Here is a 26,513-nt window from a genome sequence, read left to right as displayed (position 1 = left end):
AACGCTAGTACATATAGGCCTATGCCGAATCGATTGACCTCATGCCTGAGAGCCTGATAGGTTACAAGTTACCGGTGCCCTCCTTATGAGAACAAAATCCACGTTCGATCGATGTCGTAATTTATTACGGATGCTCGATGGTGTTTTAAAAAGAGTTTTGAGCAGGACCTCTCTGTAACACAGGCCTCCACCACCCGGAACAAAACATGAGCATTCCATCCAGGCGCCACAGCTAACATAAGCTGATGTAAACTTTCACAACACCCGCTGTCTTCTTTGAACACAAAGCAACTGACCAAGCTGTAAACGCTAAAAGGGGCAAGGAAACGTCGTGTCATGCATCCGAAATGACACGGATGTGTTAGTGGACACACGTGTGCTAAATTCTGCAGCTGTGTTGGTGGTTGCATGGCAGGACGTCAACGAAAAACACCATTCGTCCCCCCGTTTCGGTCTGTCGAGTGAGAGAGCAGTTACCGAAGGCAAACTTCTCCAAATATCCAAAGACAAAAGTGAGTCATACAACAAAGAGTTGGAGGGACACAACCTCCAACCGGAAGCAAAAACGCTAGTACATATAGGCCTATGCCGAATCGATTGACTTGATGCCTGAGAGCCTGATAGGTTACAAGTTACCGGTGCCCTCCTTATGAGAACAAAATCCAAGTTCGATCGATGTTGGAAGTTATTACGGATGCTCGATGGTGTTTTAAAAGGAGTTTTGAGCAGGACCTCTCTGGAACATAGGCCTCCACCACCCGGAACAAAACATGAGTATTCCATCCACGCGCCACAGCAAACATAAGCTGATGTAAACTTTCACAACACCCGCTGTCTTCTTTGAACACAAAGCAACTGACCAAGCTGTAAACGCTAAAAGGGGCCAAGAAAGGTCTTGTCATGCGTCCGAAATGACACGGATGTGTTAGTGGACACACGTGTGCTAAATTCTGCAGCTGTGTTGGTTGTTGCATCGCAGGACGTCAACAATAAACACCATTCGTCCCTGGGTGGGCTTGAACCACCAACCTTTCGGTTAACAGCCGAACACGCTGACCGATTGCGCCACAGAGACCTACGGCTAGCCTGTCCATGGGTTAGCTTTTAAAAAAAAAGCAGACCTGGAATTTTCCGACAATGGCGGACTCGCTTTCCACGCTTGAAACCGAGACCCCGTTGGGAAGGGCTAATAGATGCGCACAACGTGGGGCTCGAACCCACGACCCTGAGATTAAGAGTCTCATGCTCTACCGACTGAGCTAGCCGGGCAACTGCGGTGAACTGCTTCGGGCTGGTTGCGGTCTTTTTCCGTGCCTAAATTGCACCCGTGAAAGGGAGCCTCACATTTCGCACAGGCTTGGCATAGTCTCTTGCGGGTAAAGTCAGGGTTAAAGTTGGAGCCAAAGTAAGCCCAAAGTAAGCCCACGTGAGCCAATCGTGTTTCTCTGCTGTGGCTTACTTTTGACCAATCGCGTTCTCTCCTGTGGCTTACTTTTGACCAATCGTGTTTCTCTCCTGTGGCTTACTTTTGACCAATCGCCTTTCTCTCCTGTGGCTTACTTTTGACCAATCGCGTTTCTCTCCTGGCTCTGCTCCTGTGGCTTACTTTTGACCAATCGGCGACCGCTATTATTATCGTCATCTTTGCAATCTTTGCAACAGGTAAGTCTATTCTTCACCACTGTACAATCGATCATTATTTATTCATAAACAGTGTTTGTTTTTAGACAATTAAACATGCCAATAAAGCTAGCTAGCGTGTAATAGCACACGTTTTCTTCTGTTCATTGTGAACCTGCAACTTTACCATGATATACAGTAAACAACATGTCACTACTGTCAAGATAATTAGCCGACCGCTAATTAAGCTATATCCTCCTTAAACCATTTTTTTGTTGTTGTTAATTTAGTATTTTTTTGTGTCATTCATTACATTATTTTGAGCACAAGAAGATTTTTACTAAAAACTTTAAAAAAAAAGTTTAATTCATATATGATATACTATACTATGTTATACACCAGTATACATAGTTATGTTATCTTTTTAAATGCTATGTTATACATATTTAAAAAGACATGAATAGGCAAAAACAAGTGTTTTTTTGTTTCAACAAATGATTCTCAACTATGTTATAAAAGATATACGAAAACGATTTGATATACCATTTTAAGTTTTAGATCTGTTTGATGATCATATTATTATGAATTGTCATAAACGCCTTTATGTTATATTTGGTGTTTCTTAGTAATCTCTGCCACAAAAGCTAAACAAAACAAAACGATTTAAGCATGGCATGATACCAGCAAGATTGTACCAAGAAGTGTTATTTATTTTCTTATTAATAAGTTCATCACACTATTTACAATTTGTACACAAGGCAATTCAAAGTGATTCACAGTTGTATAAAAAACAATAATGCTTATGCTCATAATAATAATAATAATATTCATTAATTATTATAATATTATAATAATTAATTACATAAAAAACAAATGCTGTAGTAAAATACTTTAAGTTGGAATATGACAGCTATGTAACGTTCTGTTTCTGCCTGTGTCCTTTCAGATTATGTATGCATACCCGGTTTTACTCCTTATGGGGCCAACTGAGGAGGCCAATAGGAGGGAGATTGTGTTGGCAGGGAGGGCCAGGTGTAAGGAGGAGGTCCTGGCTGAGGCCACTGCCTTTGTGAGGCAGAATGGAGGGAATCCTGGAGACCAGTTCCTGGTTCTGGCTCACTGCAAGATCCAGTTTGGGAAACACCAGGGTCAGAGGTTCCTGTGGCTGCTGGAGAACTCACTGGGGTATGCCTGCTATCTGGTCAGCACCATTTTGGGGGAGGAGGAGAGGGACAACCCGCTGTCGGCCAACAAACACCTGTTCCTCAGATACACCTCGCAGATCAGGGAGGTAGGCGAGGCTGTGGAGGTGTATCAGAAAAAACAGGCCATGCTGCAGGAGGCCCAGAGGACAGGAGACTCTGGATGTCTGATGGTGGAGTTTGGGGATTTTAAGGGTAGGTCAATGAAGGAGGTGTATGAGGACCCAAGCAAGGAGGCCCAGGCTCTCATCACCTACCTGAAGAAGGCAAAGGCCAGGCCTTACACCAATATGGCCCTTTTCAAAGCATACGTGCTGAAGAGGCAGGCTCCAGCCCACGTGCCCACCACCACTGTGCCCACTGCATCTGTCCTCACTGCTGCTGTGCCCACTGCCACTGTGTCTGTTCCTCCTCCACCTACTGCCACTAAGAACAGGCCACTACTGGCGACCAATGTGAAGGCCCTGTTGGCGCGGGGGAAGCATTTATCTGCTTCACAGCTGGCACAAAAGATTTTGTCTCCAGCCAAACCCTGTAAGTGATTTGCAAGCTTTAAAATCATTACAGTATATATTATGCAGTATATATGTCTAACGAAAATACGTGTTCAACAGCTGCAGGACCACGTGTACCTCCTGCGTCTGAGTCCGCAGCCCGGAGACAGCTCTTTACATGTGGTGAGTATCACTTAACGCATACAAATGTGTTGGTGACATGTGCTTAGTGTTTTATGTTATTTTACAGACTCTGCTGCTACGGATTTTTTTGAGGAGGAAGATGACCTGGATGGCAACTGTAGCCTCGCAAGCTGAGGAACAACTTCCTCAAGGTATGTAAATCTTAAACAATATTTTACAAACAATTACAAATAAAACAAAACAGTATTTTTTAAATGACACATTATTTTATTTCACAACACAGAGGAATGGCACTTCTCAGGTGTCAATCTACATTCACTCTTTGAGTGAACATCCTCAAAGGAAAAAAGAGAATTTAAAGGTGTATGTAAAAGGTTTTATTTCATTTTTTATCGTAATCACTGACTAAAGCTCATTCTTGTCATCTCACACTTCCCCCACTCCCCTTGGAATAAGTGGCTGTTGTAGTGTTTGGTCTGCTTCGCTTCACACTTGGCTGATCCCACCGTTTTTTCTTCTTGTATTTCTTCTAATGGTGCTTGGATGAAAAACAGGAGGATTTTCACTGCTTCATCTTTTCATCATTATGTTGTCTCTCTACTAATCATACATGCTTTGCAGTAAACCTTGTAATCGCAGTAGCTGTCCAGCAGAGCTGAGAAAGTCATGCAGTGAAAGTCTAAAACAATAAGATAATTTTGTTGTGTTTTTTTACGCTCCAGCCACTGCAGGCTCGAGAGGCCCTGCTCCTGCCCCGGCTCGTGCTACTGCCCCTGCTCCTGCCCCTTATCCTGCTCCTCCAGCATTGTGGACCCCTGGCCAGGTGTCCCAGTCGCCTGCAGAGCTTCCTGTCCACTGGAAAGAGCAACTCCCATCTTTCCAGCAGGACTGGATCAGGAAGACTCTGTTCAGGGCCAACATAAAAACAGGGAAGCCGGAGCTGACGCCACATCCCAACTTCTGGTGGTATCCTCCCCAGCCCCCGACCGTCTTCAACCAGCCCCCTACTTCTCCTGATATCTTCTTCTGCCGCCCTCTGTTCCTCTCGATGCAGCTGAAGATGTAATAGCCTGCAATATGTAAGAGCCTGCAATAACCACAAGCTGACAGCTGCTGGCCTTTGTCGCACTGTGCGCAAGGTCCTGGACATAGACGGGTGGTATGACATGGCCACAGAGTATCTGGAGTGCAAAGGGTGCAAGAAGAAGTATCCAGCCTGGTCTGAAGACATCCTGGGACAGCTCGACATGGGACACCGCAGAAAATTCCCCGCCATTCTGAAATACAGGTAGAACACATTCATATTTAGATCAATGCACTGTAATTTGTTGTACTGTATAAAATCAAATACGTTGATTTACTGATATTAACATTGAAATAATAAGATGTGGCACTGAACAGAATTATTTGACTGTCTGTAGGTACTCGTGTGACTACCGTGTAGTCATAATGATGCGGGAGAGGACCCGGGGCAACAGTGTCACACAGCTTCACAAAAAGCTGCAGGAGCAACACACCTCAGCGTGGTCACAGCGGACGCTGGAGTACCTCAATGTCTGTGAGACCTTCACAGACTCCTCCATCGTTGAGCCTCCACTCTTTTCTGCGCCCCCGCCCCTCCCACCCATCCCCAAACCCAAGTGGCTGTTGTCTGTGTATGCCAGGGACGCCCGCTCGCGGCTACCTGAGGTCAAGGCCAAAATAACCTCAGTCTTTGCCTCTGTCCTCAAGATGGACTCCACCAAAAAGGTATAAAAAGTCAAGTTTGAGTAATAATAATTGTTATTATCTTAAATTTTTCTGACATTTGTTTATTCTACTGTTTTTTTTTTTTACATAGGTCACCAAAAAACTCTCCGGCGCTGCTGTCAACACTGCTGGTTGGTGCACTAATGTAGGCAATGAGCACGGCCAGGTGTTGGTGTCAGTCCTCACAGCGGCAGAGGGGCATGGATTGTGGCTTATGGCGGTGGGTCTCATGAAGAGGTACAGGGAGGTTGGAGTGGCACCACCCGCCGTCATGTATGTGGACAGAGATTGCTGCAGCCCACACGCGCACAGACAGTCGCAGGTCAGAGCCATGTTCATAGAGTGGGATGAGCTCCAAGTGCGCCTAGACATTTGGCACTTCCTGCGGCGCTTTGCAGCAGGCGTCATCACGGAGGCTCATCAGCTCTACGGCACATTAATAGCTCGGCTTTCCAGGTGCATCTTTGAGCTGGATCCAGATGATGTCGCTGCTCTACGGTTGGCCAAACAGAGGGAGATACAGGCCAGAGGAGTTGGTCCAGTCTCAGAGAAGGCTCTGGATAAGCTGATCACCAGGAAGGAGTTGGCACTGCACTGTCGCAAGCGGACCAGAGGAGTGGAGGAGACCACCTGGAGGATCAAGGCGCTCATTGATGAGATGGACAGTGAGAAGGGGAGGGATACTCTGGGTGTACCACTGCTGGACAACGAGTGAATCCAACAGGTCTGGATAGACCAGCAGAGGCACATTGCCTGTATTCAGGACCCAGAGGGCTTCCCTCTGTACCAGAAGACAGACACACTGAAGAAGGGTGGTGTGGTTCTCAGCTGCTATCGCTGTGCTCGTGGCTCCACCTCCTTGGAGTCTTTCCACCTCCATTTAAATCGCTTCATCCCAGGTAGGTTATAACTTTTATAACCTGCAAAAAACTTTAAACTTTTATAACCTATTCTGCCATACTGAATACATAGATAAATAATATTTGACTTTATTTGACCTGTATGGACCAGTGCCAGTGATGCGCATTTCCAGGCCTATCTCCTGGAAGGCCTGATGCGCTGGAACCAGGACCGGATGGATGAAGCAGTGAGGGGAAAGACTGACCTGAGGACCTACAGTAGCGTTGAGAGGGAGGCAATGGACCGGCTCAGCCGCAAAGAGCTGAAGATGTCCCTGGATGATCGCTACCAGCCTCCAGGGGCTTACACAGGTGAGAATTATTCATGTTATCTCAAACAAAAGATTATACATTATACAGGTGTATGAGTGTTTAAGTGTACATTTTTTATATTGTATTTCAAATAATTCAACTATTGTTGGAGTTATTTGTACTTTGTTTAATTTAGGCTTAATTTGACCCTTTATAGCCTTATTTCTTTGCTTTGTTTTGCTAAAGTGAATTTGCTTTATTTTGCAGTTTAGTATTTATTTGTTTAGTATTTAAATTTTTTGATCTGTTAAACTGCGTCAAGCCTACAAACGATCAAACTTTGAAAAGTTTGATTGTTTTTTTTGTTTCAGTTCTTTATGGACAAATAGCCACTACAGCTATAATAATGTGAATGTGCTTTGTATGTGTGTTCTTTTGCAGGGGAGCTGCTGGGTATTGAGTATCTGTACAGTCAGTCTGGGAAATCCCTGACTGTTATGGATAACCCAGAAGAGGAGGATCGGCTGGTGGAGCAGATGACTGATGAGGTGGTGCAGGACGAAGGCTTTGTTGAGGAGGAACCTGAGGACCTCACAGTGCCAGTCCTCTATGACCCCATTGAGCCTGTCCCAGTCCACAGCAGCGGCCCCAAAGCCTTCAACCCCTGTCCCTCTGCACCAGGACCATCCTCACTACAGCCACCCACAGGACAGCAGCGCCCTGCCCAGCCTCCTCTGCAGTCTCCTACTCTGCAACCCTGCCCAGCCTCCTCTGCAGTCTCCTCCTCGGTGCCCTGCCCAGCCTCCTCTGCAGTCTCCTCCTCTGCGCCCTGCCCAGCCTCCTCTGCAGTCTCCTCCACAGCCTTCTGTCCAGCCAAGTGCTGCCTCTGCTCCTGCAACATCAACTGGGTCCAGTGTTGCAGACCAGGCTCCTGTAAGTAAGCTTCTCATTATTAGTTTCTATTTGCTTTTACACTCTGACATTTAACATGCTGTGTATTGTTATTGTAATACTTTCCTGCAGGCTCCTGTTCTTGGACCCGATGGCGTTGCAGGCTGGGATAAGGTGCAGGATCTGGCTGAGTACCTGGTGTCCCTCCGTCAGGCACTCTACCTGGACGAGCAGCAGGTCACAGAGGTCATCCGTCTGTGGACTGCTCTTCCTGATGGGGACAAGAGGAAGATCCACTATCAGCCCAGACACCAGCCCAAACTGACCGACGGACGCTTCAAGGCTCAGAAAAACACAGGAGTGACACCGGGTGTGGACAGTGTGAAGAGGTGCCTGATTGGTCATCCTGGGGGGCCAGCTCAGTGGCCCAGCACCAGTCGCTTAGTTGAGGCCATGTGTATCAAACTGTGTGCACTTCACAAGTCCCCAACTAAGAAGGATGGAGTCCGTCTTCCTCGTTGGACTAAGGTGCTCACGGATTACCACCACATCCGAGACCTGGTGCTGACCTGCCAAACTCTGATGGAGGCCAAGTCACTTCAGCTGTTTATGCTGAATCAGAGGACTTTCACTCAGTGGTAAGCATGGTTTTACATTGACATTTGAAAGAAAGGGATAGCAGTTATTTATTATGAATACATTTTTTGATTGCAGGTTTAATCGAAGGGAGAACACCCAGGAAGTGACTGTCCTTACCCAGGGCCTTGCTGCAGAAGACTGCATCGCTGTGGCCAGCTCACAGCTTCCTGCTCCCCGGGAAGAGCTGGATGAGGCTCCCTCCACATCAGGGGCCCGGCACGAGTTTGTCCTTCCTCCTAACAAAGCGGGACAGGCTCCTAAGCTACGGCCGGGCAGACGACCTGCCAGTTCTGCAATTGTGAGGCCAATTACCCCAGCAGCTCCTACTCCTCCCCCAGTTCCTGTGCCACTACCCCAGTTCATTTTATTGAACACTGCGCCCACGCTGCTGGCAGCTGGTGCAGGTGGCGCTTCAGCTGCTCCTCTCCTGGCTCCAACTCCAGTGTTTCCTGACGTGCGAGAGGCTCCTGCTCCCACTGCCCCGGTGTCTGTGTCCCGCTTCACTCAGAGGAACAGACGACGTAGGGCAGAAGAGGAGGCCAGTGGAGCCCACAAAAGGAAATATGTCAGTGAAGTGGCATATAACAAATGCTCTAAGTGTGGCAATTCCAAAACCAAGGAGTTCGGCCACAGCCGCTTCGGCAGTGCCACGTTTTGCCCCAGTGTCTCTGGTGGCAAATCTTTAGAGGAGTGGCTGGTAGAACAGCGCCAGCAGAAAAAACCTGGACAGCCACCTCCATAATAAAAATCTTCCAACACAGAAAAAAGATTGTTTGTAAATACCTGTAAATAAATATCTATGTGTAAATACAGTTATGTTCTTTTTTTTCTCTCAATCTTTCTGTAATGTCTTGTTTGTTTAATTTATATTACAGAATGTTCTATTCTATTTCTACATTGTTAGTTGTTTATTGTTGTTCATTAATGTCTTGTAGTTTTAGTAAATATATACTGTTTACACTCTTATTCATTGTGCTGCTTTTAATTGCCTTGGGACTGGAATGTGCAAACTGTACATGGGCCCACCCACTCTTTCATAGAGTATACATTGTATATAACACATATATTGTGTGTATGTCCATATACTTACGGGGTGGTGATGGTGATGGCGCAGTGGATAAGACACATGCCTTTGGTGTGAGAGACCCGGGTTCGGGTCCACTGCGAGACACCAATGTGTCCCTGAGCAAGACACTTAACCCCTAGTTGCTCCAGAGGCGTGCGACCTCAGACATACATAGCAACTGTAAGTCGCTTTGGATAAAGGCGTCAGCTAAATGAATAAATATTGTTTTTTTTTTATGTGTGTGTGTACTTATTTCAATATTTGTGTGTATTCATTTTAATAAAAAAAACTACATTTCGATATTTGTGTGCATTTGTGTGTATAAAACATTTGAAGTGTCCTAAAATAAATCAGATAACTCACATCAATCAATCCCACACACAAAAAACACATATTTGAATAAACATTTGTATTAGTTTTATTAAACCATAAACATGTAATATGCTTTTTTAAAAATAATATACACAATTAATATCAATCAATGTAATGATATGTCACATTTATAACCAAGTGAAGGCGCATGCGCAGTTGATCACACACTAGTCGCGCAGAACACGGGTTCGAGCCCAGCCCATGGAGTGTGACTTGTTTCACATGTAACTAAAACTCTTCCATAACGTACAGGAATATAGCCCGAATATTGTTGCAGGGCAAATTTGTGCTTTTTTTCACGTTTTCTGCGTCCTTTTCGCTTGTGTGCGGGGCGCAAAGATTGGACCCCTTCTTTTGCACAGCGAGCGCTCTACCATTTGAGCTAATTCCCCTCGATGATGGCGAGAAGTTGTCCATCGCTCTCAAAGACAAAGACGAGGCGCGATCCCTAGCACGTTTTATCCCCAAACATTTTATCCCCAATTTCTCAGAAATAAAATTTCCCAAACACCCTTCTAGCTGGCTGTCTGAGAGGCAGATAGTGATGAGGCTAGGTGGAATCAGGTAGACTAAAAGATGCGGACGTGGTTCTTCTGCCGAAACCCGGGATTGAACCAGGGACCTTTAAATCTTCAATCTAACTCTCTCCCAACAGAGCTATTTCGGCCAAGTACTTGTGCAGTTTAGCCAGCAGCGATGTCTGGGAGACCGCCCGTCATTTTCGAGAAGAGTAGAGCGAAGGTCCCAGAGAGAAAAAGAGTGACCCGTACGGGGATCAAACCCGCGACCTTGGCATTATTAGCACCACGCTCTAACCAACTGAGCTAACCGGCCTCTCTCTGGCATATTTTATCCCCAATTTCTCAGAAATATCCTGGTTGCCCTAATCAGGCTGAAGAGATTAAAAGAAAAGGCTAGTAACGGGCTTGTCCGTGATTTGAACGCGGGACCTCTCGCACCCTAAGCGAGAATCATACCCCTAGACCAACGAGCCGAAACATACGTCCTCCCTGCTGCTGCCGGGCTGCAAACATTTCAGCTTGCATGGCTTAAAGCGCAATTTTTTTATTAAATCTACAATTAAAAGGTAGTCAGTGCAAAGTTGCCAGCACAGAGGAAATGCGGCCTCTTTTTTTGTGGTCATTGGAAATCAAGCTGCAGCACCTGCACACGTGCTAGGGATCGCGCCTCGTCTTTGTCTTTGAGAGCGATGGACACCTTCTCTCCATCATCAAGGGGAATTAGCTCAAATGGTAGAGCGCTTGCTGCGCAAAAGAAGGGGCCCAATCTTTGCGCCCCCGCACACAAGCCAAAAAGACGCGAAAAATGAGAATTTGCCCACAAATTTCCCCTGCAACATTATTAGGGCTATATTCCTGTGCGTTATGAAGGAGTTTTAGTCACATTTGAAACAAGTCACCCTCCGCGGGCTGGATTTGAACCCGTGCTCTGCGTGTGATCAACTGCGCCTGCGTCTTCATTTATCTATGACATCATTATATTGATTTATATTTTTTTGTGTGTATTATTATTATTTTTAAATATTGCACATTACATGTTGTTGATTATTTAATAAAATGAATAAAAATGGAGGGATATGATTTGATTGACATGATTTATCAGATTTGTTTTAAGACACTTCAAATGTTTTATTAAATGTTTTTTTTTTGTGTATATTATTTAAAAAAAATTGCATATTACATGTTGTTTATGATTGAATAAAATGAATAAAAATGTTTCTTCAAATATGTGTGTTTTTTGTGAGGGATATGATTTGATTGATATGATTTATTAGATTACTTTAAGACACTTTAAATGTTTTATTAAAATGAATACACACAAATATTTAAATGACACTTAAAATGTTTTATTAAAATGAATACACAAATATTTAAATGACACTTTAAATGTAAAAAAACAAATATTAAAATGAATACACACAAATAATGAAATGAGTACACAGACACAAACACACATATATACATATATATATATATATATATATATATATATATATATATATATATATATATAGGACAATATGAAAGACTGGGTGGAACCATGTACAGTAATATATACAAAATATATACAGGAAAAAAGCAAATTGTTTATTGAGGAGGTGGAGTTTGGCTTGTATTTTGCTGGCGCTGTTCTGCCAACCAGTCATCTAAAGATTTTCCATTTGAGGCACGCAAGCAAAATGTGGCATTACCATATCGGCTATGGCCAAACTCTTTGGTTTTGGGCTGCCCACATTTGCTGCACATGTTAAAGGTTACCCCTCGCACATACTTCCTCTTATGGACTCCGCTTTCCGTCTCCTGGGCCCGCCGGCGCCTGTTCCTCTGGGTGTAACGGGAAACAGGAGCAGCAGACACAGGAGCAGGTGGAGCTGGGCCTGCACCGGATGTTGAAGCACCAGAAGGTGGAATCACCATTGACACGGTCATGTTTGGGTTAAGGACTAGTGACAATGACACAGGTGCTGAAATGGGCTGCACAACTCCTGATGCTGTGGGGGCAGGTGCAATGGGGCACACCATGGTGGTGGCAGCAGCAGGCCGTCGACCTGGTCGCAGAAGAGGAGCCTGTCCTTCTCGATTTGGCGGAAGGGTAAATGTATGTTTTGGGCGTGAGGTCGATGCCGCTTCATCCAATTTTTCCCTCGGTGGAGGAAGCTGCGTATCAGCCACAGCAATTGGGTCAGGTGGAGTCAGTCCCTGAGCGAGGACACTCATTTCCTGTTTTTTCTGCTGCCGTTGAAACCTGAAAATAAATTACATGTATTATATATATGTTTAAAAAAGTATTCAGTTAATTTGAAGAAAATAATGTGCCTTGCTTACCACTGAATGAGTGTCTTCTGGTTTAGCTCAAACAGCTGGATCATTGTTTCATCCATCAGCCTGCGATTGTTAAGCACCAGCTCTCGGATGTGGTGGTAATCCGAGAGGATTTTAGACCACCTGGGGCGGCAAACTCCAGCCTTCTTGGTCGGCGACTTGTGTAAAGCACACAGCTTTGTACAAATGGCCTCAACCAAGCGGCTGGTGCTGGGCCACTGTGCTGGTCCCCCGGGATGTCCAATCAGACACCGTTTTACACTCTCCACACCCGGTGTGACTCCGGACCGCTTTGGTGCCTTAAAGCGTCCATGTGTCAGCTGAGGCTGATGTCGAGGCTGATAGTTGACCCGCTGTTTGTCTATGTCATGGAGAGCTGTCCACAGCTGAATGGCCTCTGTCACCTGCAGGTCAGTGAGGTAAGGAGCCTCACGAAGACCAACCAGGTAACCAGCCATATCCTGGACCTTGTCCCACCCAGCAATGCCATCGGGCCCAATGACTGCTCCCTAGTAAATTCAGATTAATGTTAATATATGTGGAATAAAACGAGATTGAAATTAAATAAAGCCCTTAAAATGTTTTACCTGAGCCTCGTCGGAGAAACTGCTTCCAGTGTCAGATGGCTGTGACAACACTGAAGGGGCAGGGGCAAGTTGGTGTCCTTCTCTAGTTGATGTGGATGGCTCAGCCAGTGACACGTCAGCCATTGATACATCAGCCAGTGATGCTGGGGACTGAGGCTGAGGCAAAGATGAGGGGCTGTTTGCGAGATCATGGCAGGGGTCATTCTCGTACAGCACTGGAACTGTGATGTCCTCCGTGATCTCTTCCTCAAACCCCTCATCTTGCAGGTCTTGGTCATCAATTTCCTCCACCAGCCTGTCTTCATCCTCTGGGTTCTGGAGCACTGGAGTCAGTGTTTTGCCAGTCTGGCTGTAAAGGTACTCTATTCCTAGCAATTCACCTACGAGAATAAAAGGGGGAAAAAAATGTCTTAATATTTTGTCTAGTACATTTAAGGCTAAATTGATACTTAGTAGAGTATTACAAAATAACAAATTAATTAATGTCTTGCCTGTATATGCTCCAGGGCGATAGCGCTCATCCCAGGGCTTCCCAAAGGCTGTCTGGCTAAGCTGGTCCACAGCCTCTCTCATGGCACTGCCATATGACCGGATGGAGGACGCTCCTTTTATGGCATCTTCCATCCGGTCATCATTCCAACGCATCAAGCCCTCAAGGAGATAGGCTTGAAAATGCGCATCACTGGCACTGGTTCCTAAAAGTAAAAAAAAAAAAAAAAGGGTTTTATATGTCACATATGTACAATATATTTACTACACATGAGGTGCTATGAAGTAGCTGGTTACATGTAATAGAGTTATGTAATTACATAAAAAAATTATTGTCATTATAACCAGAGTTATTAGTGATTTGTGAGGCAAGACAGCTTTGTCAATGCTTTTATGACATCAGAAAAGAACTGTAAAAGTGTGACATTTATAAATGTGACATTAATTTAACGTAATGGAAGCAGTTACAGTGCTTATATTTTTTTACAGAAAAATTACTAATCCATATGTATGTAATACCTGGAATAAAACGGTTCAGGTGGAGGTGGAATGACTCCAAGGAGGTAGAGCCTCGAGCACACCTGTAGCAGCACAGCTCCACACCGCCTTTCTTCAGTGTCCCCTTCTTTATGTAGAGCGGAAAGTGCTCTGGGTCTTGGATACACTGTACATGCTTCCGCTGTTCTTTCCATATCTGCTGGATCCGTTCATGGTTCAGAAGTGGAACTCCCAGAGTATCCTTCCCGTCCGCACTGTCAAACTGATCAATCAGTGACCCAATCAATATGGTGGTCTCCTCCTCCCCCCTGGTCCTCCTCCGGCAGTGCAGTGCCAACTCCCTCCGGTTAATGCGAGCACTGACCGCCTTTTCTGAGATGTAGCCAGTCTTCTTTGCTGCCAGCTCACCCTCCTTTGCACGGCGAAGAGCAGCCACATCCTCTGAATCCCACTGGAATATGGACATGGATAGACGTGCCACGAAGATCCCATAGAGCGGATGAGCCTCTGTCGTGACACCTGCAGCAAATCGCCGCATGAAATGCCAGATGTCCAGGCGCACTTCAAGCTCATCCCACTCCGAAAACATGGCCTTCACCTGAGACTGGCCGTGCTGACTGCAGCAATCTCTGTCCACGTACATCACCTTTGGGGATGCCTCTCCTGCCTCTCGGTAGCGTTTCATTAGGCCAGCTGCCATGGGGTCCAGTGCATGTCCCTCGGCGGCTGTTAGGACAGAGACAAGGACTTGGCCGTGTTCGTTACCAACATTTGTGCACCAGGCAGCTGTTCCTGAAGCAGCACCGGCAAGTTTTTTTGTGACCTATTGAAGAAAAAAAAGATTTTTAAAAACAAAACAAAATAAAAACTCATAACTGTTCATTATGTACACACACACATATCCATATCTGGACAATTTCTGGATATAAACAGGGCTGTGATACCTTTTTTGTGGAGTCCATCTTGAGAACACAGCCAAATACAGATGTTATTTTGGCCTTGACCTCGTCCAGTCGCCCCAGAACATCCCTGGCGTACACAGCTAACAGCCACTTAGGTTTAGGAAGGGCAGGTAAAAGGGGAGGCTCAGCAAACACAGGAGGCTGCACAAGGGAGGACCTTGTGAATGGTTCACAGGCAGTCAGGTACTGCAGCACACGCTGTGTCCATGCCTCACTGTGTTGTTCCATCAGCTTCTTGTAGAGCTGAGTCACACTGTTGCCCAGTGTCCTCTCCCTCATCATCCTCACCACCCGGTTGTCACATGAGTATCTAAAGAAACAACAGTATAATCATGCAAATGCTTTGGTTGGAAAAAATAACACAAATAAAAGCGCCTAATAATGAATGATTGTCATTATGAATTACCTGTATGTCAGCAAAACTGGAAACTGACTGCGGTGGCCCATATCCAGCTGTCCTAAGATGTCCTCGTTCCAAGCTGGATACTTCTTTTTGCAGCGTTTGCACTCCAGATACTCAGTGGCAAGGTCATACCACCCATCAATGTCCAAGACCTTGCGCACGGTACGGTAAAGTCCTGCCGCTGTAAGTCTGTGCTTACCACAGTCTGGGCGAACGCAGACAAGAGGAAACAACCACATCTTTAGCGGCATCCATAAGAAAATGGGCCGACAGAAGAAGAGGTCAGGTGAGGCGGGTGGCTGGGTGTTTATTAAAGGGGGCTGAGGAGGATACCACCAAAGCTTCAGCTGGGACACTATTTCTGGCTTTCCGGTTCGCATGTTGGCCTTAAACAGTGTGTTCCGGATCCACTCATGCTGGAAAGGTGGAAGATGATCTTTCCAGTGACTAGGAAGCTCAGCTGGTGGCTGATGATGAGGAAGAGCTGGTGTCTGTGCTGTTTTCGCTGATGGAGACGGACCGGCACAGGCCTCTGAGTGAACAGTAACATAAACAATATAAGGATGACTGTTATTTGATAGTAATATGCCATAAATGCAGTCCACAAACAGCCGGCGAAGCAGTAATTTTAAACAAGTATTAATAATAATTATGATTATATTTAGGAATAACAGTGAAGAAAATGGTATTAGTGTCAAGAAGCAAAGAACACAGTGTACACTTTATTGATGTAAGGAATATGGGATCAATATAGCTCTTTGAGAATGAGGATTAGATGGAATGAAAGAAGGAAAATGAGTCGTGATGAATTCAGTAAAAAAAAGTATGATGCCCACAGACATGAAGCATGCACACAGACACAATAAGGAAAAACTGTTCCTCTAATTATTAGAACAATGAATCTCCACCATCCTGTCTGCTCAGGTTGAGTGAGTGAGAAGAGCAAGCGGTGTGAAAAAGTTATCCAGTGATTGTTTAGCAACAGGTAAGTTCGGAAACGCAAATAAATACACTGACACCTTTGGACATCCTTAAGGTTTGGAAGAAGTGCACTCAAAGAATGCCTCCCGCTTGAGGCATGATGTCACATAATTCTGTATTGTAAACAAAAAATATTTAAAAATGTTTATTTATTTTCAAAAATAATGATTCTCAGTGGGTTTCCACAAAACATTCTTATAATATTTGCATTTGTGTCATTTGCCACACCTGTATTTAGCTGTGCTTCACATTGTGATGCAGCAAATACCAGCTCCTCATCATCATCTTCAGCAGTGGGAATGGAAGTGCCTGGAGCACAAATGTTAAAACTATTACTGTGATCAATACATGGAGACAAACATATGTAAAATGTTGCTTACTTACCAGTAGCGAAAAGCTGCTTTCGGACCAAATGTTTGGCTGGGGGTTCTGCTGCCGGAGGAGGTAAAGTGGACTGCAGTAATGGATCTGGAAACAACAAGTGGACAAGTTTGCCATGACGATAAATGAATACATGTAGAACTGCTGTAGGGAAAATTCTATATTTACACTCCTACTCACAGGGTTTAACTGGTGACATTAGTTTTTTTGCCAGCTGTGAAGGTGACAAATGTTTGCCACGCGCCAACAGTGCTTTCACAGTGGCGGTCTGCTGTAAACCAGTTTGGATGGCTGTAGGTGGACTTGCAGAGGCACTAGAGGTTGCAGGTGGACGTGCAGAGGTACTGGAGGCTGCAGGTGGACGTGCAGGCTGATGTAAACTGGTGCCCATATCAGAAGCCCGTCTTTTCAGGACATACGCCTTGAAAATGGCCATGTTAGTGTTGGGCCTGGCATCTGCCTTAACCAAGTACCTGATGAGGGATTCGGCCTCATTGCTCTGGTCTTCATAAACATCCTTCATGGACCGGCCCTGAAAGTCACCAAACTCCACCATCAAGCAGCCCTGGTCTCCAGTTGCCCGGGCTTCTGCTTGCATTTCCTGCTTCCTCTTATACTTCTCTACTTCTTCTGCCATCTCTCTAATATGAGAAGTGTACTGTAGGAACAGTTGTTTATTTTCTGACAGGGGGGTTGTCTGCGCTTTCTCACTGGAAAGGCTGAGCACCAAATACACTGCGTACCCCAGAGAGTTTTCCAGGAGCCATCTAAATCTCTGACCCTGGTACTTCCCAAACTGAAGTTTGCAGTGAGCCAGTACTAAAAACTGGTCACTGGGTTCTCCACCGTTTGTGCAGACAAAAGTACTTGCCTCTGCCAGCACCTCCTCCTTCGATTTGGCCCTTCCAGACACCACATTTTGAAGTTGGTTCGCCTCCGCCGATGGCGCCATGAGGAGACGGTTTGATGTTGCTGACTGGCGACGAAAAACGGGGTATGCGTACATTTTCTGAAATGAAAATCAGAAAGAGACTATTACCTCTGTCAATCTAAAAGATACCTGTATGTTAAGTGTGTTACAATAATTTAGCAAACTACACAGCAGGACTTAAATCATGTTTATCAGGCATTTTGGGTGACAATATGGAAAGAATATGAATATGAAATATTAGATATTATTATGAAAATCTTGGCAATTACTACTAACTCCCATTATTACACTTCTTTTTTCATTACATGTTGCCCCAAGAATACATTAATATGCAAATTAGATACATAGATACATTGTATAAAATGGGAAAACCCGCTTATGGCCATTTTACACACATATTGCATAGAGCAAAATGGAAGTCTATATCAAATCATTCTGTTATCTTTTATAACATAGTTGGGAATCATCTTCATACAAAGTTTGGTATATAAAATCCTGAAACCTAAACAATTTCAGGATATAAAACACTGATATAATTAAGCTATATCCTCCTGAGACCAAAAAAAGTTTAGTTAATTTAGTATTATGTGTGTCATTACATTGTTTAGAGCATAAGAAAGTTTCTTGCAAAAACGTTTTTTTTTTAAAATAATGTTCATATAGGTTATACTATGTCTTCTGTAGAGGACACTAGGACTCATTTTTTATTATTATTTTATTTAAAGACATGAATAGGCAAAAACAATGTTTTTTTTTTAGATCACGTCTTTTTAAATAAAATAATAATAAAAAATGAGTCCTAGTAGTGTCTTATACAGAAGACATAGTATAACCTATATGAACATTATTTTAAAAAAAAAAACGTTTTTGCAAAAAACATTCTTATGCTCTAAACAATGTAATGACACACAAAATACTAAATTATTAACTAAACTTTTTTTGGTCTCAGGAGGATATAGCTTAATTAGCGGCCGGCTAATTAACTTAACAGTAGCTACATGTTTTCTTTTCTGTATTTTATCATGGGAAAAGTTACAGGTTCACAGGTACTGAAGTAAACCTGTAATATACACGCTAGCTAGCTATATTGGCATGTCTAATTTTCCAAAAATACACAATGTATATGAATAAATATTAAACGATTATACAGTAATGAAGAATAGCCTTACCTGTTGCAAAGATGACAATAATAGGAGCCGCTGATTGGTCAAAAGTACGTCACAGAAGAGAAACACGATTGGTCAAAAGTAAGCCATGGGAGAGAAACGCGATTGGTCAAAAGTAAGCCACAGGAGAGAAACGCAATTGGTCAAAAGTAAGCCACAGGAGAGAAACGCGATTGGTCAAAAGTAAGCCACAGGAGAGAAACGCGATTGGTCAAAAGTAAGCCACAGCAGAGAAACGCGATTGGCTCACGTGGGCTTACTTTGGGCTTACTTTAGCTCAATCGGTAGGAAGCAGCAAGCGCAAGCGAGAGGTAGCGGGATCAATGCCTGCATTCTCCAGTGCTGTCCATCCTTTTTACTAAGGATGGACAGCACTGGAGAATGCAGGCATTGATCAATAAGGACTAGTGGTGCTAATAACGCCAAGGTCGCGGCTTCGATCCCCGTACGGGCCACTCATTTTCTCTCTGGGACCTTCACTCTGCTCTTCTCGAAAATGACGGGCGGTCTCCCAGACAAGTTCGCTGAGTAAAAACCGCACAAGTACCTGGCCGAAATAGCTCAGTTGGGAGAGCGTTAGACTGAAGATCTAAAGGTCCCTGGTTCAATCCCGGGTTTCGGCAGAGGAACCACGTCTACTTCTTTTAGTCTACCTGATTCCACCTAGCCTCATCGCTATCTGCCTCTCAGACAGCCAGCTAGCAGGGTGTGTTGGTTCCATGGTGTATTGGTTTGCATTCTGGGCTTTGAATCCAGCGATCCGAGTTCAAATCTTGGTGGAACCTTCTTAGGCTCTTTGCGGAAGGGAGGGAAAAAACAGAGGTGATGCGCAACTGCTGACGTGGCGGTGAAATTGGCACTCTGAAACCGATTTGGAATTGGGGAAACATGGGCTTAAAAAGCAAAGGCTTCATTTGCTCCTTGCTATCGTGCTTCTGGACTCAATGGCTGCGTTCCAAACCGCATACTCAATGAGTAGGTACTTAATTTCAATGAGTACTTACTTAACGAGCGCTAAAAGAGTAGGTACTTTATAGCCAAATCTTGTTGAGTATGAATGCGATCCGGACATCATCCGCCATGTTGACGTTATCATGTGACCTACGACACGTTATCACAAGCGCAACAACTTAAAAGATGAACGACACGTTTAATTCATCTATCTATAAATATCTTGATATTGATGAAACTTGCTCATTTTGTGGTATTGTTGAAGAAACAGCTGCCAATTTATTTTGTGAATACATTTAGGGTTGATTTAAGTTGTTATATTTTAAACCCTTCTAATGTGACCCACAGTTCCTTATAACGATTTTTTAAGAAACCCCAAAATTATCTCTTGAATATTATTATCTCTTGAATATGTTGTTATCTCTTGAATATGTTGTTAATTTCTTTATTTTATACCCAAAAAGTTTCTCCTTCAAGTTTTCCTCTTTTCGTGATGAATTTACCTCTCGTTTCATCCCTCAGACAATAACAACAAAACTATTTTTTAATGTATTATGAAGAACTATTTATATTTAAAGATATTTAGCCTTGTTATTGTTCTTTTTTCCTGTGTATAAATATCATATTATGATGTACACAAACCAATGATCTTTATGTTTTCTGTTTTGTCATTATGATTGTTCATTGTTAGATACAACTAGTATCTTTCCATGATATTTATGTAATAAGTTTATAAGTTTAAATTATATGAGCGACAGGTGCACTAACACTTCATAACATCAGTAACTCGACAGCACAACCTAGAACAGTTTTCCTCTGCGTTTACTGTCTGCAGTGCACAAGGAGACGGGCCACTGCTCGAAGATCTCCTTTGGAGAAACTGTTGACTTTATACTCGAAAAATGCAAGTATCGCTCATAAAAAATTAATATTACCTCAGAATGAATTGCATTGTTAGCCCACCCCAAAACTTAAACAAAATAATATTAAATGCTGACCAATACTTAATATATTACTTTTTTTATATACTAAAAATGATATAATCTAATAAAACAAGCAAAATGTAATTTGTTTTGTCATATGAGTTATGCATGAATACACGTGAACATCTCAATTGTCAGTCAAGCAATGAATTAATGCATACATTAAATAATTATATTTTATATACTGACAACAATAAGAAACATGAATAAATGAGTAAAAGAACAAATAAAAGTAACCATCACACAATAAACAAATACATGCACATGAAACAAATCTTTATTCAAACTACAAGCATGTATTTGGGCGCTGAAGCCCACATCCTACTGCCATCTCAACACAGCGGTTCCCATTCTGCGGCTTTATTCTGATGAATTCACCAGAGGTGACCGTGCCTTCGTGCCGGAGCTTGTTGCTGCGCTGCGCTTCACAATCTGAGGCTATGAGGGCAGATGGAGAGATCTTATGACAGTCTCATCCATGGCACCGTTTCCAGGATTCAGCTCTGGGCTCCTCATCCTCAGTGCTCACACCAGTCTGAATAAAAACATGTTTAGTTACTTTATACATTTGTTTATTTACCTTATTTACAGCACATTAGTCTAATGTCAACAGTGTTGACAACAGTGAATTAACGTTATCCTATCCTATGATAATGCCACACATACATCACTCAGATGTCTTTTTCATGTTGTGATGTGCTCATCTGCAATATGTCAATACTTACAATATTTTCCTTTCAGATGTAAATAGACATTTTAAATAAGCGTGTTTAAGATGTATATGGTTATGTAAATCCACTTTAGAGACGTTACGTGTGCTTAGAGCTCCCCTGTTAGCTAGCTATACAAAACATGTTTTTACAGCAAAATCACAACTATACTATACTGTCTAACTACTTTGCACCTTCAACAGTTAAAACGTCTACTCTATTGTAGTTTAACACATAAGGAACCGTGTTTACTCACATTTGAAAACCCCTGGCGTCGCTGATCTCCGTGATGTTTGATAATGACGTATGCTCTCGCGTGGCCTCCTGGGATATAAGAGTATCCATCGGTTGAGCACTCAAAAATCGGGCCGGAAGCAGTAAGCCATCCGGGAACTTCTCCCCTACTCTTTTATGAATACTGATGTTTCGAACGTACTGCTTCCTTCACGTACTGTTTTCGCCTACTATATAGTAGGAAAGTCGGCACATTCGAACGCACTTAAGTCCAAATCTCGCGATAATTGGTACGTCACCCAGGTAATTCTCGCCTACTCTTTTGGATTAATACATACTTTTTCGCTCGCCTACTCTTTTCCCATACTAAATAGTAGGGAAGTATGCGGTTTGGAACGCAGCAAATTACTTAAATCTCTGCTGCTCATGGGAAAAGTTGACACACGCCAGGGTTCCATGTTGTAATGGTTAGCACTCTGAGCTAGCTCATTTGAGCTAATTCCCCTCGATGATGGAGAGAAGGTGTCCATCGCTCTCAAAGACAAAGACGAGGCGCGATCCCTAGCACGTGTGCAGGTGCTGCAGCGTGATTTCCAATGACCACAAAAAAAGAGGCCGCATTTCCTCTGTGCTGGCAACTTTGCACTGGCTACCTTTTAAAATTGCGCTTTAAGCCATGCAAGCTGAAATGTTTGCGGCCTGGCAGCAGCAGGGAGGAGGTATGTTTCGGCTCGTTGGTCTAGGGTTATGATTCTCACTTAGGGTGCGAGAGGTCCCGGGTTCAAATCCCGGACGAGCCCATTATTAGGCTTTGCTTTTAATCTCTTCAGCCTGATTAGGGCAACCAGGATATTTCTGACAAATTGGGGATAAAATGTGCCAGAGAGAGGCCGGTTAGCTCAGTTGGTTAGAGCGTGGTGCTTTTAACGCCAAGGTCGCGGGTTCAATCCCATTACGGGCCACTCATTTTCTCTCTGGGACCTTCGCTCTGCTCTTCTCGAAAATGACGGGTGGTCTCCCAGACATGGCTGCTGGCTAAACCACACAAGTAACTGGCCGAAATAGCTCAGTTGGGAGAGCGTTAAACTGAAGATCTAAAGGTCCCTGGTTCAATCCCGGGTTTCGGCAGAGGAACCACGTCCGTCTCTTTTAGTCTACATGATTCCACTCTACATGATTAGCACTCTGGGCTTTGAATCCAGCGATCCGAGTTCAAATCTTGGTGGAACCTTTTTAGGTTCTTTGCGGAAGGAAGGGAAAAAACAGAGGTGATGCGCAACTGCTGACGTGGCAGTGAAATTGACACTCTCAAACCGAGTCGGAATTCGGGAAATATGGGCTTAAAAAGCAAAGGCTTCATTTGCTCCTTGCTATCGTGCTTCTGGACTCAATGACTTAAATCCCTGCTGCTCATGGGAAAAGTTGACACACGCCAAGGTTCCATGTTGTAATGGTTAGCACTCTGGGCTCTGAATCCAGCGAACCGAGTTCAAATCTCGGTGGGACCTGCTTTTGCCAGGAATGTGTGCAGTACCTCGTTCGAAAAAACGTTTTCGGCAGCACTGAGCCGCAAGAGCTCATCTAGGTAGTGTCCCTTGAAGGGGGGCGTAAAAAGGATGGACAGCACTGGAGAATGCAGGCTTCGATCCCGCTACCTCTCGCTTGCGCCTACTGCTTCCTACCGATTGAGCCAAAGTAAGCCCAAAGTAAGCCCACGTGAGCCAATTGTGTTTCTCTGCTGTGGCTTACTTTTGACCAATCGCGTTCTCTCCTGTGGCTTACTTTTGACCAATCGCGTTTCTCTGCTGTGGCTTACTTTTGACCAATCGCCTTTCTCTCCTGTGGCTTACTTTTGACCAATCGCGTTTCTCTCCTGGCTCTGCTCCTGTGGCTTACTTTTGACCAATCGGCGACCGCTATTATTATCGTCATCTTTGCAATCTTTGATTCAATCTATTCTTCACGACTGTATAATCGATCATTATTTATTCATAAACAGTGTTTGTTTTTAGACAATTAAACATGCCAATAAAGCTAGCTAGCGTGTAATAGCACACGTTTTCTTCTGTACATGTGAACCTGCAACTTTACCATGATATACAGTAAAAAACATGTCACTACTGTCAAGATAATTAGCCGACCGCTAATTAAGCTATATCCTCCTTAACCCTTCGGAGTCTTGGGCTATTGTGGCCGTTTTTGAGTACTTTTTTTTATTTTTTTATTTGCAACATAAACAAATGTTTACCATACCAATGTTGGGTATATTTTTTTTCAGCACAACATCACCTATATGACCAGACAATTAGTTTTTCACTTTGATGTACTGTATCAACATACTGGACCCAAAATAACACAAAAAACACAAAATCCGAATAGAAAAATTATAGCTTTTCTACTACAAAAAACACAAGCATGCTCAATGAAGCATTTTATTTTTTTTTATATTTTATTATTTCTTGAAGTTGCAAGACATAAATACACATTTGGTCATATTAAACAACATTTTTGTCTTGTCTCACATCAGCTTTTTTTTTTTTTTTTTTTACGAGAAAAAAATAAAAATAAAAAAAAAATAAAAGAAATACAATAAAACAAAAAAACAAACAGACTGGTAGCAAGAACAAAAACAGGGGAGTGTCTCAGGTACTATATTTCACACAAAATCTGATCTTATTGGCCGAATAAATTTTAAGAATCCATTCCATATTCTCTCGAATTTATCCATTTCAAATCTACAAGTGGAAGTCAGTTTCTCCATAACGTATATATCATGCATGACATCAACCCAATTTTCCTTTCTTGGCGCTTCCACCTGTAGCCATTTCCTAGTAATTCCCTTTTTTCCTGCTAGTAACATGATTTTAAACATTTTGCAATTCAGATTCTTTTTACCTTGCATATTAAGTCTTCCCAAATAAAGTGTGTCAAAAGTGAAAGGTAGATTAATCTGTAAAATCTTGTCCATACACTGTTTAAGTTCCATCCAATATTTCACCATCGAGGGACAACTCCAAAAAATATGAACATGGTTTGCACTCTTTTCCCCACATCCCCGCCAACAGATTGTATCCCGATATTTTGTCTGAGCTGGGGTTCTAAAATATCTCACTAAGTTTTTCCATCCATGTTCCCTCCAGGTTAAGGATGATGTCACTCTCCATATTTGTTGCGAGAGATCCTCCCATTCCTCATCCGTCAATTTTATGTTTGCTTCAATTTCCCATTTTTGTTTTATGTAGTGTGTATCGTCTCCTTTTAAAGCTTCTATCCCTGAATAAATCTTTGCAATTAATTTCCTGTTTATTTTAGATTGGTATGAGGAGATAAAGAGTTTTATAATGTTGAATTCTACGTCAAAATTTTCCTTTTTTATATCATGCTCTAAATAATGTCTCACTTGCAGAAATCTATAAAAATCTTGATTTGCCAGACTAAACTGTCCTTTCATATTTTCGAAACTTTTACACTTCTTCTTTTCTAATAGTTCCCAAAACATACGTGGTCCTTGTTCCCAATTTTTAAATCTATTATCTCTTATATTAGGGGAAAATTCTGTATCATATCCTATCCACCTTAGCAGCTTATTCCTGTGTGTCAATTTATTCTTTGTAACAATTTCAAACCACACTTTAAGTGAAATGTCAAGCCATGGATTGGGTACATTTTTCAAATGGTGCCTGAGTTTGTAATCCCCAATTAATGCCTGAATTGGAGCTTCCGTTGTCATTTCTATTTCAATTTCTTTCCACCTAGCAGAGTATGAGGGATTACATAAGTTCAACAAAGGCTTTATTAGCGCTGCTTGATAATAACTTTTTAAGCACGGGAGAGCTAGCCCCCCCTTCGCCTTAGATAACTGTAATGTTTTGTATCTTATTCTAGGTTGTTTTCCTTGCCAGATATATCTTGAGATAATTTTGTCCCATTCTATAACTTCCTTATCCAGTATCTCCACTGGAAGATTCTGAAACAGGTATAACACCCTGGGAAGAACATTGATTTTGATCACCTCAACTCTAGATATAAGAGTCATAAAGGGAATTAAATTCCACCTTGCAATGTCTTCTTTTATTTTGGATATTAATGGGTCATAGTTTGCTGATTTCAATTGACTAATATCTTTTGTTAAATTAATTCCAAGATATTTCATTGATTTCAAATTCCACTTAATTTCATAATTTTCTTTAATCGCTTCAGAGGGGCTATAATTGAAAGTGAGGACTTGTGTTTTCTGTACATTTATTTTGTAGCCGGACATTTGTCCAAACTTTACAAATTCTGACATGAGTACTGGCAAGGATGTATCAGGACTAGACAAAAATATTAGAACATCATCTGCGAATAGTGCAAGCTTCTGAAATGTCCCCTTTATCTCTATGCCTTGTATTTGTGCGTTTTGTTTTATGGATTGGCTAAGTGGTTCCAAAAAAATTGCGAAGAGAAGGGGGCTAGCCGAACAACCCTGCCTACATCCACGCCTTAATGAAATAGAATTGGATAAACTCCCATTAATCTTGATCCTGGCCGTTGGGTCAGTATACAAGGTTTGTATTGTCCTAACTATTGTATCATGAAAGTTAAATTTTTTTAACACTCTATAAAGGAAATCCCACCTGACAGAGTCAAACGCTTTCTCCGCATCCATTCCCATCACTACTGCTTCTGTGTGATTTTCTTTAATATGCTGCATCACATGTAAAGCCCTTCTTATATTATCTTGCGTTTGTCTTTCTTTAATAAATCCCGTCTGGTCCAACTGAATAATATCCGGTAAAACCCGTTCAATACGTCTAGCCAGTATTCACTTGCAGTGAAAAGTCTATAATCCTGATTCAGGACACTAATAGGTCTATAGCTGGAACAATCCAATTCGTCTTTGCCTTCTTTAGGGATTACAGAGATTATGGCTTCACGCCATGAGTATGGTATTTCACCCTTCTTTAACACCCAGTTAAATGTTTTTACTAGCATTGTGATTAATGCTTCCCTGAACAACTTATACCATTCTGAGGGGTATCCATCTGCTCCCGGAGACTTATTCACTTTGAGTTTAGAAATCGCAG

General features: G+C 42.9%; 2 protein-coding genes and 6 non-coding genes across 8 annotated transcripts; 5 read left to right on the top strand and 3 right to left on the bottom strand.

The window, feature by feature from the left end:
- Window positions 1-1,001: 1,001 nt before the first annotated feature.
- trnan-guu (transfer RNA asparagine (anticodon GUU)) lies at window positions 1,002-1,075 on the bottom strand. The gene has a single exon. It is a non-coding gene; the product is annotated as a tRNA-Asn (tRNA).
- A 121-nt stretch (window positions 1,076-1,196) lies between these two features.
- Window positions 1,197-1,269, bottom strand: trnak-cuu (transfer RNA lysine (anticodon CUU)). Its single transcript has one exon. It is a non-coding gene; the product is annotated as a tRNA-Lys (tRNA).
- A 1,327-nt stretch (window positions 1,270-2,596) lies between these two features.
- Window positions 2,597-3,651, top strand: LOC143742380 (uncharacterized). The gene is made up of 3 exons (XM_077235240.1): window positions 2,597-3,356; window positions 3,437-3,499; window positions 3,567-3,651. Exons 1-3 carry the CDS (start codon window positions 2,597-2,599, stop codon window positions 3,632-3,634), a joined length of 891 nt encoding a protein of 296 aa, XP_077091355.1. The 3' UTR covers window positions 3,635-3,651.
- Window positions 3,652-3,749: 98 nt separating this feature from the next.
- On the top strand, window positions 3,750-9,254 carry LOC143741587 (uncharacterized). The gene is made up of 8 exons (XM_077233854.1): window positions 3,750-3,823; window positions 4,183-4,748; window positions 4,882-5,209; window positions 5,301-6,108; window positions 6,221-6,420; window positions 6,802-7,293; window positions 7,384-7,889; window positions 7,966-9,254. The coding sequence occupies exons 6-8, from the start codon at window positions 6,904-6,906 to the stop codon at window positions 8,630-8,632; spliced, it is 1,563 nt and encodes a 520-aa protein (XP_077089969.1). The 5' UTR covers window positions 3,750-3,823; window positions 4,183-4,748; window positions 4,882-5,209; window positions 5,301-6,108; window positions 6,221-6,420; window positions 6,802-6,903; the 3' UTR covers window positions 8,633-9,254.
- An 834-nt stretch (window positions 9,255-10,088) lies between these two features.
- trnai-aau (transfer RNA isoleucine (anticodon AAU)) lies at window positions 10,089-10,162 on the bottom strand. Its single transcript has one exon. It is a non-coding gene; the product is annotated as a tRNA-Ile (tRNA).
- Window positions 10,163-19,119: 8,957 nt separating this feature from the next.
- On the top strand, window positions 19,120-19,192 carry trnaf-gaa (transfer RNA phenylalanine (anticodon GAA)). Its single transcript has one exon. It is a non-coding gene; the product is annotated as a tRNA-Phe (tRNA).
- Window positions 19,193-22,175: 2,983 nt separating this feature from the next.
- On the top strand, window positions 22,176-22,247 carry trnap-agg (transfer RNA proline (anticodon AGG)). Its single transcript has one exon. It is a non-coding gene; the product is annotated as a tRNA-Pro (tRNA).
- Window positions 22,248-22,502: 255 nt separating this feature from the next.
- trnaf-gaa (transfer RNA phenylalanine (anticodon GAA)) lies at window positions 22,503-22,575 on the top strand. The gene has a single exon. It is a non-coding gene; the product is annotated as a tRNA-Phe (tRNA).
- Window positions 22,576-26,513: the final 3,938 nt, after the last annotated feature.

This window comes from Siphateles boraxobius, unplaced genomic scaffold, assembly GCF_051911475.1.
Source record: "Siphateles boraxobius isolate OS27281-9 unplaced genomic scaffold, OSU_SipBor_1 19, whole genome shotgun sequence".
NCBI lineage: Eukaryota > Metazoa > Chordata > Actinopteri > Cypriniformes > Leuciscidae > Siphateles > Siphateles boraxobius.
Note: the sequence above shows the minus strand (reverse complement) of the source record. Positions and strands in the feature narration are given on the sequence as shown.